The following is a 14954-nucleotide window of genomic DNA, read 5'->3' as shown; positions in this document are numbered from 1 at the left end:
TATAAATACCTTTTCAATCGCTAGTCTATTTAATAGAACAATTTCTGAAGGTGGGGGCACAATAATTCTATGTAAAAGTAACATACAGTTTAAGGAGCGTAAAGATATCACATCGTGCTCGATTGAAAGACATTGTGAAATAGCATGTGCAGAGCTAGAAGACATAATAATTTTGTGTGTTTACAAACCACCTACCGCGAATTTCGATTTATTCACAACATGTTTAGAAAATGCGCTTGTAAAATTGTCCCGCAGCAGTAAGACATCTCTAGTATGTGGCGACTTTAATATAGATCTCTTAAAAGAATCAAAGGAAAAATTGATATTGATTTCTCTTCTGGGATCTTTTAATTTATGTAGTTTGTTTATGGCTCCAACAAGAATAACCACCTCTTCTGCCACTTGTATTGATAATGTATTTACAAATTGTCCGATTAGAGAGAAAGAAATTATAAGTGGTGTTCGATCAGATCATACAGCCCAGCTGGTAGACATTAAACATGAAGTCAAAAATATAGAAACTAAAATAGAATATAGACCTATTACAAAAAATAGACAAAAACTGTTCAAAAATAAAATAAAAGAAAAGCTATTAGAACTAAATCTTCCATCAAATAATGTTAATTCGACGTACAAGACGTTGTTTGACACGGTTTCTAACCAGTATAATAAAGTATTTACAAAACAGATCAAAACTGTTACGTCTAAACTTAATTTTAGTGATTGGGCCACTAAAGGTATCAGAATTAGTCGAGACAGAATGTACGAATTGTATCTCAAAAGAACCTATGATAAAAGTGAAAAATTTGACAGATTTGTAAAAAAATATTCCAAAATATTTAAATTTGTCTGTATTAGTGCAAAACAAATCTACATTAGTAATAAAATTAAAAAAGCAGACAATAAAATAAAAGCAACGTGGTCCATAGTAAATAATGCGACAGGAAAAGTCAAAAATAAATATAATGACTCAATATACCTAAACGTGGGTGGACATGTGACATCCCACAGTGTGAGTGTTGCTAACACTTTTGAATCAACGTTTGCTAGTATTCCTATCGAGACTACAAAAAACTTAATATCTTCACCTGATGACGCAGAGTTTCTCTTAAAGGATAGTTTAGAAATCGTAGCTCCTAATTTTAAATTTGAGCACATTACGTATAAAGATATTGTAAAATCTTTTAATTTAATCAATGTAAAAAAAAGTGAAGATCTATGGGGAATGTCGGTTAAAGCAATCAAATCAATTATTTATGAAATTGCTCCTATATTGGCACACATATTTAATATTAGTATTGACGAAGGTGTATTCCCGGATTTGATGAAATTAAGCAAAGTAGTTCCAATTTATAAATCTGGTTGTAAATATGATCCAACCAACTACAGACCTGTGTCGATATTGCCAGTTCTTAGTAAAATATTTGAAAAAGTATTACTAACGCAATTAAGTGCTCATTTTAACATCAATGGATTTCTACACAAACAACAATTTGGGTTCACGAAAGGCAGATCTACAACTCACGCTGGAGCTGACTTAATACAGAATATTTTAGAGGCCTGGGAAAAATCGCAAAACGCAATTGGCATCTTTTGCGATCTTTCAAAGGCCTTCGATTGCGTAAACCACGAAATTCTAGTCCGAAAGCTGAAGTACTATGGAGTTACTGATGAGGCCCTAAAACTTATTTCATCATACTTAACTGACCGAGAAATGAGAGTATATGTCAATAAAGGAACATCTGTAGGAACTAAGGTCAAATTAGGAGTGCCACAAGGATCAATTCTCGGTCCATTTTTGTTCCTAGTCTATATTAACGATCTTCCTAATATAGTAAAAGAACTAGCAGATATCGTATTATTTGCTGATGACACTTCTCTCGTATTTAAAGTTAACAGAAAAACCTGTGATTTGGGCAACCTTAATAAAGCACTAACCAAGCTTTCGCAATGGTTTTCGGTCAATAACTTAGCATTAAATAGTAAAAAAACAAAGTGTGTATATTTTGCCTCATCGAACTTTCGTGGTGAAAGAAATGTTGAGATATTTCTCAACAATGAAAAATTAGAAATTGTCGACGAAGCTCTTTTCCTTGGACTAACTATTGATTCTAGTTTACAATGGGGACCGCATATTAATATTCTGTCAAGTAGACTCAGTTCAGCAGTATTTGCAATTCGTAAAATAAGGCAGTTAACAGATGTTCAAACGGCTAAAATAGTGTACTTTGCATATTTTCAAAGCTTGATGTCTTACGGAATTCTGTTGTGGGGTTCTGCTGCGGATTGGAAAACAATTTTTATACTCCAAAAAAGAGCTATTCGCGCCATTTATAAGATGAAGCCCAGAGATTCTCTAAGACATTTGTTTAAAGATATCGGCATTCTGACCATGCCTTCACTTTATATATTTGAGAACATTATGTACATTAGAAAACATCTACCATCGTATAAGAAGAACTCTGACTCTCATCACTATAATACACGAAATAAACATAAGTTAAGTGGACACAAATACAGGTTATCTAAAACGACTAAATCATTTATGGGCAGTTCGATACGCTTCTACAACATGATTCCAAAGGATATAACCGATCTTTCTGACAGGCAGTTCAAAAGTAAAATAAAAGAAATTTTAATTAAAAAAAGTTATTATAAGATTAATGATTATATAGATGATAAAAACGCATGGAAAATGTAGCCCTGCACAAGCTATTCAACGAGCTAAGCTAAAAATTATGTACCTACTTGTGTACCCGTAATATTAGTTTACTATTGTTACTATTGTTATTTTGATATTATTTAGATCCTACATATTTGGTAGACTTATTTTTTCAATGTATTGTGACTTTCGTAAGTGCTTTTATAAGTCTGAAACGAAGAATAAATAAATACAAATACAAATACAAACAAAAAAAAAAAACTCTTACAACAAAGTATAACCAGCTAAGATGTGGTAGATGAACTCAAAGATTTCTATTGTTTCGTAAAAACACCCATAAAACATAGCCGCAGGTGGACCATCACTCAACTCCATCATAAATAAGATATTCATATTAACTAATGTTACCTGCCTTTTATAATTTGGAACATTTACATTGTGCTTTCAAAATATATATATCACTGTACAAATTAAGTTTTCGTCTATTGTTAACAATTTGGGTTATTAAGTTTGGTACATGTAATAAGCGATTTCCTTTAAAATAAAAACAATGGGTTTTAAAAGTTCATAATCTTTTAAATATTATAAATGCGAAAGTGTGTCGTTTGTTCCAATGTCACGGCAGACCAAATGGCAGTAGTTTAACCAATGGTTAACCGTCGGTTAAACTATGGCAGTAGTTTAACCAACTGCGACGAAAAGTAGAGAGATATCCCGTAGGAACTTTTTGATTGTCAGAATTCAAAAAGTTCAAAGAAATCAAATCCACCTTCACTTTTTATGATGTAACGTCCGTTACGTCAATTTTTTTCGTATCAAATATAGCCTATGCCACCCGTATCTTACAACGAATCAATTGACACCTCATTCACTAAAATCGGTCCATTAGTTTAGGCACTACGGTGGGACACACAGAATTTGGATACAAACATACATACATACATAGACTGCTAAAATCACCCTTCCTTCTGGCTTTGCCGCAGTCGGATAAAAATATTTATCGTCAGTGACTTGTCCCACACACAAAACAACATCATAACGTAGATAGATTGTTACACATTACGGGCCCTGTCTTAATCTCTGGCGATTAGCACTGCGTTTAATTAGTGGATACCCGCGGGACAATGGCCATACATTTGTCATTATACCGGTCGAATACCCCGTGCAATTGGGTTACATCTTATTTCGAACTACCGCCTTTTGTCATTAGTCTAGAGTTTGTTATGGCTAGACCCTGTTATCTTGTCGCATTTACAGATGTGAAAATAGAGAAAAGGGGAATAAGGGACAACTTGGCACACTTGTCCCAGATGAAATGAAGCTTTGACTAAGCTTCATTTCATTTCATTTAATATTAGCATAAGTTTACTAGTACCTAAGAATGGATTAGGAAGGGCATGTTGACATACTGGCAAAGTGGACGGAAAGAGATCTTAAGGGCTTAGTCCGATGTACTGAGTTTGTAGTGGGCTCTTCTTAAACCTGAGCGCGTTTAGAATCCATCATTTTACAAATCCAACAATTGACAATCAAAAAGTGTACCTACCTACCTACTTTAAAAATTATTTGAGTTTGGACTTTTGAAATCCACACCACTCTTGATAGCCGGGTTAACGAAGCCCTGCATATCGCAAAGAATCGATGGAAATGGCATCGATCGTTTACAAAAGAATCCTTGGGTGAAGGGATCACGACTCTCAGCAATGGGGAAGAGGACGTAGAGAGATGTCGACATATACACATATAATACAAACAATGTATCCCATAGTAACCATAACATCCGCGAAAACAATATAATAATAACTATCGCAATTAATTACGGAGATAATGCGTTAGATACAGCCAAGTAAATACAAATATTGACATAGATCTCTCGACCGTGTTAACCTCTAGCACCTATTATTAAATTATCAGCTTCTAATTTTAATTGTGAACTAGACCAAGTACCTATTGCTGAGTGCGAATAAATAATATCCTTATAAGTATCACAAATCCTAGTTATAACGACTATTTTTAACCCCCGAACCCAAAAAGTTTATAAGTTTATAAGTTTATCCTAGTAATAGTGTTATAAGTTTGACGTGTGTATCTTTGTATCTGTGTGCCTATCTGTGTATCTGTGTATCTGTCTGTGGCATCGTAGCTCCTAAACGAATGAACCGATTTTAATTTAGTTTTTTTTATTTGAAAAATAAAAATTTGTGGCTTGATCGAAAGAGTTCTTAGATATAATTCATAGATATAATCTTAGAAAATCGGTCCAGCTGTTTGAAAGTTATCAGCTCTTTTCTAGTTACAGTAACCTTCACTTGTCGAGGGTGTTATAAATTTTAAATTTACATTTGTAATATATGCCATTTACCAACCAATTAATTATTATATTATTGGAGTTACGGGCTACTAATTTTGGATTGGATCAAGCAGTTGTTCTTGACTTGACTTGTGGTATTTGAAATCGAAAAGGGCCATATTGTAAGGAAAAACCCAGCCAAAATATGTATCCACAAATTTATGGTTTTCGGATTTTTTCATTTACTTGTGCTATAAGATATGCTATCTGCCAAATTTCAGGATTCTAGGTCGACCGAAGCACCCTTAGGTTGGATTTCTTGACAGACAAAGTGATCCTATAAGGGTTCCGTTTTTCCTTTTGAGGTACGGAACTCTAAAAAATCATCGCATGTGAACATTTCCGTTAGGTAACCAAGGACATGTTACGTATAAAAGGCTAGTTAAAACCACGCTTAGCTATTACAAGGTTCGTGGTGGTCTTAACATTGTTTTTAACTGCCTATTATATGGCCAATTAAATAGAAAACGGCTAAGCACGGCAAGCACTTGTTTTATTTTGGTGGGACAGTAAAACAGTCGGTAATTAAAACGGTAGTTACGACGCTGTAATTATGTGGTGACATTTAGTAGGATTCGGGAAGGGAAGCACTTGACTTTTTTTAATGCAAAGAAAGGCTATTTTGTAAGTATTAAAGTTTGGTTCAAGTAGGGTTAATTTAATACAACATAAAATGTCATTATTCCATTTCTATAGCGTTTATAATTAACTAGAGGATGTCCGCTACATCGTCCCCGGGATATAAGCTAACCCTGTACCAAATTTCGTCAGGATCGGTTAAACTGTTGGGCCTTGAAAAGGTAGCAGACAGACAGACAGACAGCCAGACAGACAGACAGACACACTTTCGCATTTATAATATTAGTATGAACTAGCGACCCGCCCCAGCTTTGCACGGGTTCTTAAAATAAAATATAGCCTATGTCACTCAGGAGGAATGTAGCTTTCTACGAGTAGGTATTAGTAAAAGAATAATCAAAATCGCTTCAGTAGTTCCAGAGATTACTTCGGACAGACAAACATACAAACTTTATCTCTTTATAATATTATTAGTATAGAAATATGGGTAACATTTTAATCAGGATGAATCTTAGACACACGTCGTGTTCAACACGTTTTTCAGATTTTTTTGATATTGCAGGATAGATTTCCGCTTGACCACAATCATGCTTTAAATTGGATAATTGAAAAGAGCAACCGCCGAGTTTCTTGCTGGTTCTTCTCGGTAGGAACTGTATTCCGAACCAGTGGTAAATTATTTGACGATTCAAAAGCACTTGTAAAAGTTTATTTGAATAAAAATCTATTATCTATCTTATCTATCTAGCTATCTTAAGGAAAGCAATGATGCAAGCAAGGTCTCTTACCTAAAATATGACTATTCACTCTTGCCTTGAAAATGTTCTGATAATTTCTCTTTTTCTAACTCACAGACATGGATATGACTCTATTTGAAATAGATAAGGACGTTTTTCAAATTATCTGTGGAAAAATCTTGAAAAATTATCATGCAAAAATGATCATGATGAAGGAAATGAATTTCCTTGCGACTTGGTACTATCCATCCCTAGAACTTCTCCTTTCAGCAAAGGTTGCCTGGTAGAGATTGCTCTAAGCAATAAGGCCGCCTTTGCACACAATTGTTTTTTCTGTTTTCTTCTTTCTGTGTTGTGATCTTTTACATGTGTTTTTGTGTGCAATAAAGTGTTTCTATCTATCTATCTATCTATCATGCTCACTTGCTGATCAATCTGTTCTAACCTAGGGTATTTTAATTAGATCAGACTTAATGCACTTGAAATAATCATTATGTCCGTAGAAACGTCTTTATTGTGTTAGAGATAATCTTTAGTCACCTTATTGGTAATTTCCTACAGTATATGTATACTTAATTTACTTATTAATCAAATGTTTTGTTTCGCAATGTTTACCCTAGATACGGAAATCATTATTATAATGATAATAAACTATTATGTATGACATTGTAGATAAATCAATGTTATTCTGTCTCCTACGTGCTAAGGTTGTTTACGTCAAAAGCTAAGGACAAATTTTATTTTTAGGGTACCGTATCTAAAGTGTAAAAACGGAGCCACTATGCTGTCTGTCTGTCCGTCCGTCTGTCTGCCCGCCTGTCACAGGTCTCTCTAGCTTGTAGACGAAGTGAGTTACGTTGACCCAAAACCGAAATATGGATTTAGAAATGGATTTTTTTTTCAGGGGGGCTCCCAAACATGAAATAGGGGGTAAATAAAAAATTTTATTTACCCTAACATTAGTGTCTAGAGCTCATTGAGTAGAGTATCTAATAATATTATATAACTAGTAAATAGGGACCGCAGTCGGGTTTTCAAAAACTTTTTATTTTACTTATATTTAGATCTACCTAAGCACTAGGTATTAGGCAAAAGTATCACTAACGACTAGGTACATTATTTTTAAAAACAAGTCTCTTAACTTACTTGTTTTGTTTCACAGGTGTCGTCGACGGTGTAGGCCTCTTCTCCTCTTTAATAGTGCTATTGTTCATTTTGGACGTTAATCTCTTCAGCACATCATCCATCGACCGCTTGTGGGGCGCGGAAAGCGACAACGCGCTGTTGTGGTTCAGCAATGAATTGTTATTATTACAGAGTCCCAAAACTTTAGCCTCGGCTCCTGGACTACTGCATTCTGAGGAGCCACGTCTTCTGGTTTGAAGATCACTGACTTGGTGGAGACTTAGAAAGGACGATGGGACTAGAAGGTTGTTTGTCATGTCTAATGATTGGTCGAATCTTTGCTTCTTGCTTGGCTGTTCGTCTTCGTAGGTGTCCTCCTCGCTTATTGAGGTTCTGGGGGAAGAGCTTGGGGAGAATTTGTAGAAGTTCTGGTGGTCGTTCTCGTCTGATTCGTGGGTGTCGGAGAACTCCAGGGTGGCGGGTCCCGGTTCCGATTTCTCTGTGTCGGCGGCTCCTTCTTGCAATTTAGAGGGTGGCGATTTTCTTTTAGATGACATGTTTCTGTGGACAAAAAGAATCCATTTGATTTCATGATATTATACACACGAAGATAATGCCCGCGACTTCATCCATGTTGAAGATTAGTTCAGATTTTTTTTAATCCCGACGAAACTCTTTAATTTCCGAAGAAAATTAGCCTATGTCGGTCCTTGGGCTGCAAGTTCTCTCCGTAGGTACCTTTCATCAAAATTGGCCGTGAAAAGCTACGAGACAAATAGACACTTTCGCATTATTAAAATGAATATTGATGGACTTTAAGATTTTGATTTAATATTGTCTTCTTCAACGACTCCAGCAAAATTACAACGAAGTTCTCGTGCGATGCATAGATTTAATTATTATTTTCAAAAAAAATATGCCTATTGCATTGTCCCTTGTCTTCTTTTTAACCTCCGACCCAAAAAGAGGGGTGTTATAAGTTTGACGTGTGTATCTGTGTATCTGTGTATCTGTCTGTGGCATCGTAGCTCCGAAACTAATGAACCGATTTTAATTAAGTTTTTTTTGTTTGAAAGGTGGCGTAATCGAGAGTGTTCTTAGCTATAATTCAAGAAAATCAGTTCAGCTGTTTGAAAGTTATCAGCTCTTTTCTAGTTACTGTAACCTTCACTTGTCGGGGGTGTTTTAAATTTTTAATTTACACTTGTAGTAAGTGAAAATTCTATTTGGCTCATTGACATGTCGTTCAAACAAGTTAATTGATTATAGATAGAGATAGGTCGATTGGTCGATTGAGTTGTTTGTTGTTGTGTGTCGGATTGAGGAGAAGTATCCAATTCAAAATCAAGTTAAGTTCAACAACCAATGCCATGTCGTACATCTAACGGTTTAAGTTAAACAGCTAAAACTCCTGCATCAGTAGGTATCATCTTGTTAGCAAACACAAACACATCGCATCCTCTCCCAGGTCGGACAGGCGTCGTATTTGTCAGCAACTTGGGCGCCAACTCGCTTCGTTAAAGCATCTAATTGGGCTCTGCTGATTGTACTAATTGCTTCTGATTTGGACTTAAGGTGCCCGTTTGTACGACGTTCGAGTTTTCTTTGACGTGGCGCTTCTCCCGATGTTTCGGGTTCCGTACCTCAAAAGGAAAAATGGAACCCTTATAGGATCACTTTGTTGTCTGTCTGTCTGTCCATCTGTCGCATCTGTCAAGAAAACCTATAGGGTACTTCCCGTTGACGGCAAATCAACCTGTCAAATTTCATGATTCTAGGTCAACGGGAAGTACCTTATAGGTTTTCTTGATAGACACGACAGACGGATAGAAAGATAGACGGACAAATGTAAAGACAACAGAAAGACAGACAGGCATACAGGCAACAAATTGATCGTATAAAGGTTCCGTTTTTCCTTGTGGGATAGGTGCGGAGCCCTAAAAATCTAAATAGGCTTTTGAAGCTCTTCTAAATCGTCTAGGTTTGGTAGATAGGGTTGATTTTACCGAAGACGTTTGCAAGAAACTCAATAGTGACCCTTCTTAATCTACATCTGTAGTATAAGAAACGGTTGATGAAATAAGTCAATTTCGTAGCCCAATTAAGCCGGTATGTACCCAACAAACAGACATCAAACGAAGCCAGACGGTGGTGTCTGAACAAGAAATTCATTTGTTGGCACATCCAATGAAGACGATTGGGAGCCCCTTATGTATTGATTGGGGTTATATGATTGTACATGCGTGTAAGTATATTTTGAACATGCCTGAGTACCTACATGATTAGGTAATGACAAGCTGTTTATTATACTTCCATAATATAAATACTTCAATACTTTTTTGGGTTCCGTAGGTCACAAGGAAAAACGGAACCCTTATAGGATCACTTTGTTGTCTGTCTGTCCGTCCGTCCGTCCGTCGTGTCTGTCAAGAAAACCTATAGGGTACTTCCCGTTGACCTAGAATAATGAAATCTGGCAGGTAGGTAGGTCTTATAGCACAAGTACAGGAATAAATCTGAAAACTGTGAATTTGTGGTTATATCATTAAAAAAAATTAAAATGTGTTTCAATTTTCAAAGTAAGATAACTTTACCAAGTGGGGTATCATATTATGAAAGGGCTTTACTTGTACATCTAAATCAGATTTTTATTTATTTTTATGCATACCTAATAGTTTTTGATTTATCGTGCAAAATGTCGGAAAAAATACCCGAGTACGGAACCGTTGGTGCGCGAGTCTGACTCGCACTTGGCCGGTTTTAAGTTTATGATGGGATCAAAACTAATCGGGCTTACATCGATTAAATACGTGAGTAGGTATAGCTGGTATACTTCAGTACCTACTATATTATAGTGTCCTATTAAGACCTGGAGCTAAGTAAATCGATGGTTGCTCGGGTTCGGAAGTCATACAGCCCCTAATAAAATAAAGTCCCGTTAGCACTGTGACACTAGAAATTGTGTTATCGGCCGCCTGACAAAGGAGGGTCGCTTGAGGAGTTACGAATCCTTGGAGGATGCCATCTTATTTGTCTTGGAATTGTTTTACAAGTAGGTACATTTTGTTCAAAACAAGGTAGCCTTTGACTGCGATCTCACCTGATGGTAAGTGATGATAGTCTAATATGGACGGGGTGACTTGGGAGGGGTATGGCAGTTTCATTAAACCCATACCCCTGATCGGTTTCTACACGTCATCGTATCGGAACGCTAAATCGCTTGGCGGCACGGCTTCGTCGGTAGGGTGGTAACTGGCCACGGCCGAAGTCTCCAACCAGACCAATGACAATCATTATCCATAATAATAGGGCGATGATAGCCATGATGGAAAACACCATGAGAAAACCTGCATGCCTGAAAGTTCTCAAAGGTGTGTAAAGTCTGCAAATCCCCATTTGGTCAGCGTTATGCCTCAGAGCCAGCGCGTGTCAGACCTTTTTTTACCCCTTTATTACCTGTTATCTCCCAAAGCCACCATAATTCAAACTTCATAGTCGCTGATCGTTCCTCCCTATGCTGGGGACAATACGTAGAGAAACTCAGCTTTTATAAAATGACAAAGGTCTGATACGCGCTGGCTCTCTCTCTAATAGCCTAACCCTTTCTTATTCTAAGAGGAAATCCATATTATCAGTAATCGATTGATTGAGATGGTGAATTACAAAACTTGTCATTGATGCAAAGAAAATGTAGGTAGGTAGCTAATCAAAATTATCTTTCAAATAAATTTTTACTTATACCTAACATGGAAGTCATTTCTTTCGTAGATCCATGCTTATAAACTGATTTAGTAGGTTGCCAGCTGAATAAGGTAAGTACTTGAGCTAAAATGCTTCTATAAATCTATGGATGAAATTTAAATATCTACCTATATGTTATTACAAGGGTTGTTTTTATAAAGGCAGGTAGGTGTTAGAAAATCGAAATCAAACTCTACAAATCCAATTGTAAATCAAATGAATAAGCAATCTGCACTTGACAATAATAAACTGGAAGCATGTTGAAATTGAAATGGATTTACTGTTGTTGTAGTCACTCCATCCCTCGATAGTTCTCAACCTGAAACCAGATTACACTTGCCACGAAACACACGAAAATAAGCTCTATGTCTGTGATAGTAAAGACTTGATGCAGTGCATTACATTTTATGTTTGTAACTATTAATTTCCTTCCTATTACCAGTACAATAACATCACGCGGTGGCGGGAACAATATGGCGATTTGGCGCGAAAATAGTTAAGTCAATTACGTTCGGAAAATTGTGTAGGAGGATTGTGTTCAGAAAATGTTACAGATGGTATTATTTATGGATTCTCTATGAAATATTCTCTAGGATAAATCTAGCCTAATAGGTGGTTAATCTGTTTGTTGTGAGGTAAACTATTTGTTGTGATTAGTACCTACGTCTAGCATTATTCTAAAGCAAGGAGTATTTTCATAAAGTTCATTAAGTCCGGAGTCAAAGCCTTTTATTCAAAATAGGTACCACTGTACATTTTTTTGATTGTAAATGGTTAATTTAACAAATAAATTGTCGTAAAGGTTATAATTTTTATTAATTACGTTAAATCAAAACTAACGCTAAGAGGGTTCCAAACGCACCCATGCATGAGAAGCATAGACGTAAGGTATTAAATCCAGGCTAGGAATTAAAGGAATTATTACTTTTGTACCAAATCCAACGGCCAAGAACATCATTAGTGCAAAGTTAAAATTACAATTTAACCTCATCGGGTGACAGAAGGCCTGGCTCATTTTTAGCGCAACGGATCAGCCTGGCTGTCCAGCGCGAAAATGCAGCCAGTATTCTTGGCACCATTCCACGCGGGCATAATTTGTATAGTAATTAGATAAGGCTAGCTTTAAGTTTTGTTGTAAAATTTTCAAAAAAATTACGATGAATTTAAAAATTATCATTTTACAAAATCATCTAAGTACAAATAACAAGGCATATTAATGACAATTTGATGGAAGCGCTACAAAAATATTAGGGTAAGGTTCAATAGGGCACAGCTGATTTCAGTTCGAGAAGGGGAGCGTTGGGCGGAAACAATAACGTTACTAAATTGACGGTAAATTGTTTTGTTAAACGAGTCGCTAACCCTTTGCGACGTGGAAAAATCGCTTTTTAATGCGCTGTTGAAAAATTTGTTGTATTTAGCGAAGCACCTGATTCAATGATAGATCATTTGTATCACACTTTTTACCCGACTACGGCAAAGTCAAAAGGAAGTATTTTTGTGAAAGGAGGACAGTTTTTAGGGGTTCGTACTTCAAAAGGAAAAACTGAACCCTAATAGGATCACTTTTTGTCTGTCTGTCTTTCTGTCTGTCCGTCCGTCCGTCGTGTCTGTCAAGAAAACCTATAGGGTACTTCGCGCTGACCTAGAATCATGAAATTTGGCAGGTAGGTAGGTCTTATAGCACAAGTAAAGAAATAAATCCGAAAACTGTGAATTTGTGGTTACATCATTTAAAAAAAGGGTTTAAATTTTCAAAGTAAGATAACTATACCTACCAAGTGGAGTATCATAAGAAAGGGCTTTACTTGTATATTGTAAAACAGATTTTTATTAATTTTTATGCATAATAGTTTTTGATTCATCGAGTAAAATGTCGAAAAAAATACCCGAGCCGAACCCTCGGTGCGCGTGTCCGACTCGCACTTGGCCGGTTTTTTTGACAAAGGTTGTTATCAGTTCGGAATCGAAGGACAGTCAAAACCTTCCAAGTCAATCAGTGAAATGGCAGATAGACTAATTTATATATTAACATGTGCATCCGTTTAGGAATTAACCTGAGATAGCCGGTCCAAGTCAGCTTCCACTCTATTAGTTAAGGGAAATTGCTACGCCCCGTCTTAAATAAGTCCTCAAGTCGAAATCTCATATCGGACACTCTTAGGTCCAGGGTAATTAAGTTTCAACTAGGCTCCTTCCAAGGACCAGATTTAACTTACGGTAGTTATAGGTTGAGTAATACCGTAAACCTATTCAGTGTCGTTATGAAATATGTTTTTTTTTTTAGGATTTCACTTATCTATTCGCATGCTTGATGCTAGCAAAATAAAATTGTTCTCTTGAATTCACGAAAAAATAATTTCAGTGACTAATTATGTTAAAGTTTATTTAAGATTAGCTGCATCGATAAAAAAAACCCAAAAAATGCTTTTTAGCATTGCAATGCAACAGAAACAGAAAAATCAAATTGAACGAAATTCCTCAGAAGGTACAATGAAAAAAAAGGAATTTATTAGAAATATTGTGAAGCATGCTTAATCCAATGAAGAACGCAGATTTTTCCCGCTTCCTTAGAAAAGTGCCCGAGTTTTCTCCCGCCGACCAGTAACTGGATTATTCTTTTCTATAATAAGTTTATTCACAATAACAGAATAAATTTTCCAAGCGTTCCGTGTAAATAGAATTTTCAATGCGCCATTTTCATCCTACCAATTTGTAAACGTTAAGAATGGTTGTTTAGATTTTTATTGTACGATTCATTTCCTATTTGAATAAAAATAGATCTATAAAATTCGTAGCACTGACTGACAGACAACATCCTGATAATATGTTTATTTGATAAAAAGAATACTCGGCTGAGTTTTTTGTGGGCTCTTCTCAGACCTGGGCGCGTTTAGAACTCTCGTAGCTTTAATGAGTTTACGTAATTAATGCAACAAATGACAACCAAAAACACATTATTTGACTTTGGCTTTGACTTAGACAACGCACAACTAAAACAGGTGGTTCTAGAAGCATGAAATTTTGCAAAGGAGTTCCTCAAACATGAGAAAGGATTATTGAAAATTTATCCCCCGAAGGGTGTAACATACCTAGAGGATGATAATTCGTCATTTTTGAATTTAGAAGTATAGAAATTGATGTTCTTCTAAGACGCTAATACAATTGACTTACATAAACACTGGAATGACGAACTGCCTATTAAACCCACTTCGGGATGAATTTTCGAAAATCTTAGTGCTCACTTAACGTCAAAGGAGAAAGGTTCCTGAGATGTTGCCGACAGGAAATCCCATCGGACTGGAAGATGGCTAATAGGTATAATACATAGTATTTTAGGAATGCTTTTATATTGGCCGAATTATTACTTAAACATTTTTAAATTGTTTTTAAAAAAAAAATCCATGTGAATTAAATTGATCTTTGCTTTATTGAATAAATTAACTAAATATGGATGTTCTTAGTAGTCCGTTTTACCTCGCTTTCCTCTTCACAGCAGGTACCTACTTAATATTTTTAGGAACCATCATGTTATTATAATTTTACTTGCCATAGAAGTTCTTATAAGATAATGACAATCATTTCTAGTAGAAGTTGAACATCCTTGTAGGAAAGATTTTCTTGTGACTGACAATAGGGGAAATTACCCATTGGGCACGCGACAATGCGTTCTAAGTAGGCAAATGTATGGAAACGGATTCTCGTTAGAATTTTAGCTATCAGATTGACATTTTGAAAAGAAATTAAAATATTTCAACCT

At 35.9% G+C, this 14954-nt stretch overlaps 1 protein-coding gene across 1 annotated transcript in view; it reads right to left on the bottom strand.

Annotated features, from left to right (window-relative positions):
- The window catches only part of LOC123876230 (transcription factor Sox-5), a 191824-nt gene that overhangs the window by 118854 nt on the left and 58016 nt on the right, over window positions 1-14954 (bottom strand). Inside the window, exon 2 of the mRNA XM_045922414.1 lies at window positions 7475-8014. Within this exon, the coding sequence (XP_045778370.1) occupies window positions 7475-8010 (536 nt within the window). The 5' untranslated portion in view covers window positions 8011-8014. The remainder of the gene's footprint in view (window positions 1-7474; window positions 8015-14954) is intronic.

Source organism: Maniola jurtina, chromosome 21, assembly GCF_905333055.1.
Source record: "Maniola jurtina chromosome 21, ilManJurt1.1, whole genome shotgun sequence".
Classification (NCBI taxonomy): Eukaryota; Metazoa; Arthropoda; class Insecta; order Lepidoptera; family Nymphalidae; genus Maniola; species Maniola jurtina.
The sequence above is the reverse complement of the archived record's forward strand: the minus strand, read 5'-3'. Positions and strand labels throughout refer to the sequence as shown.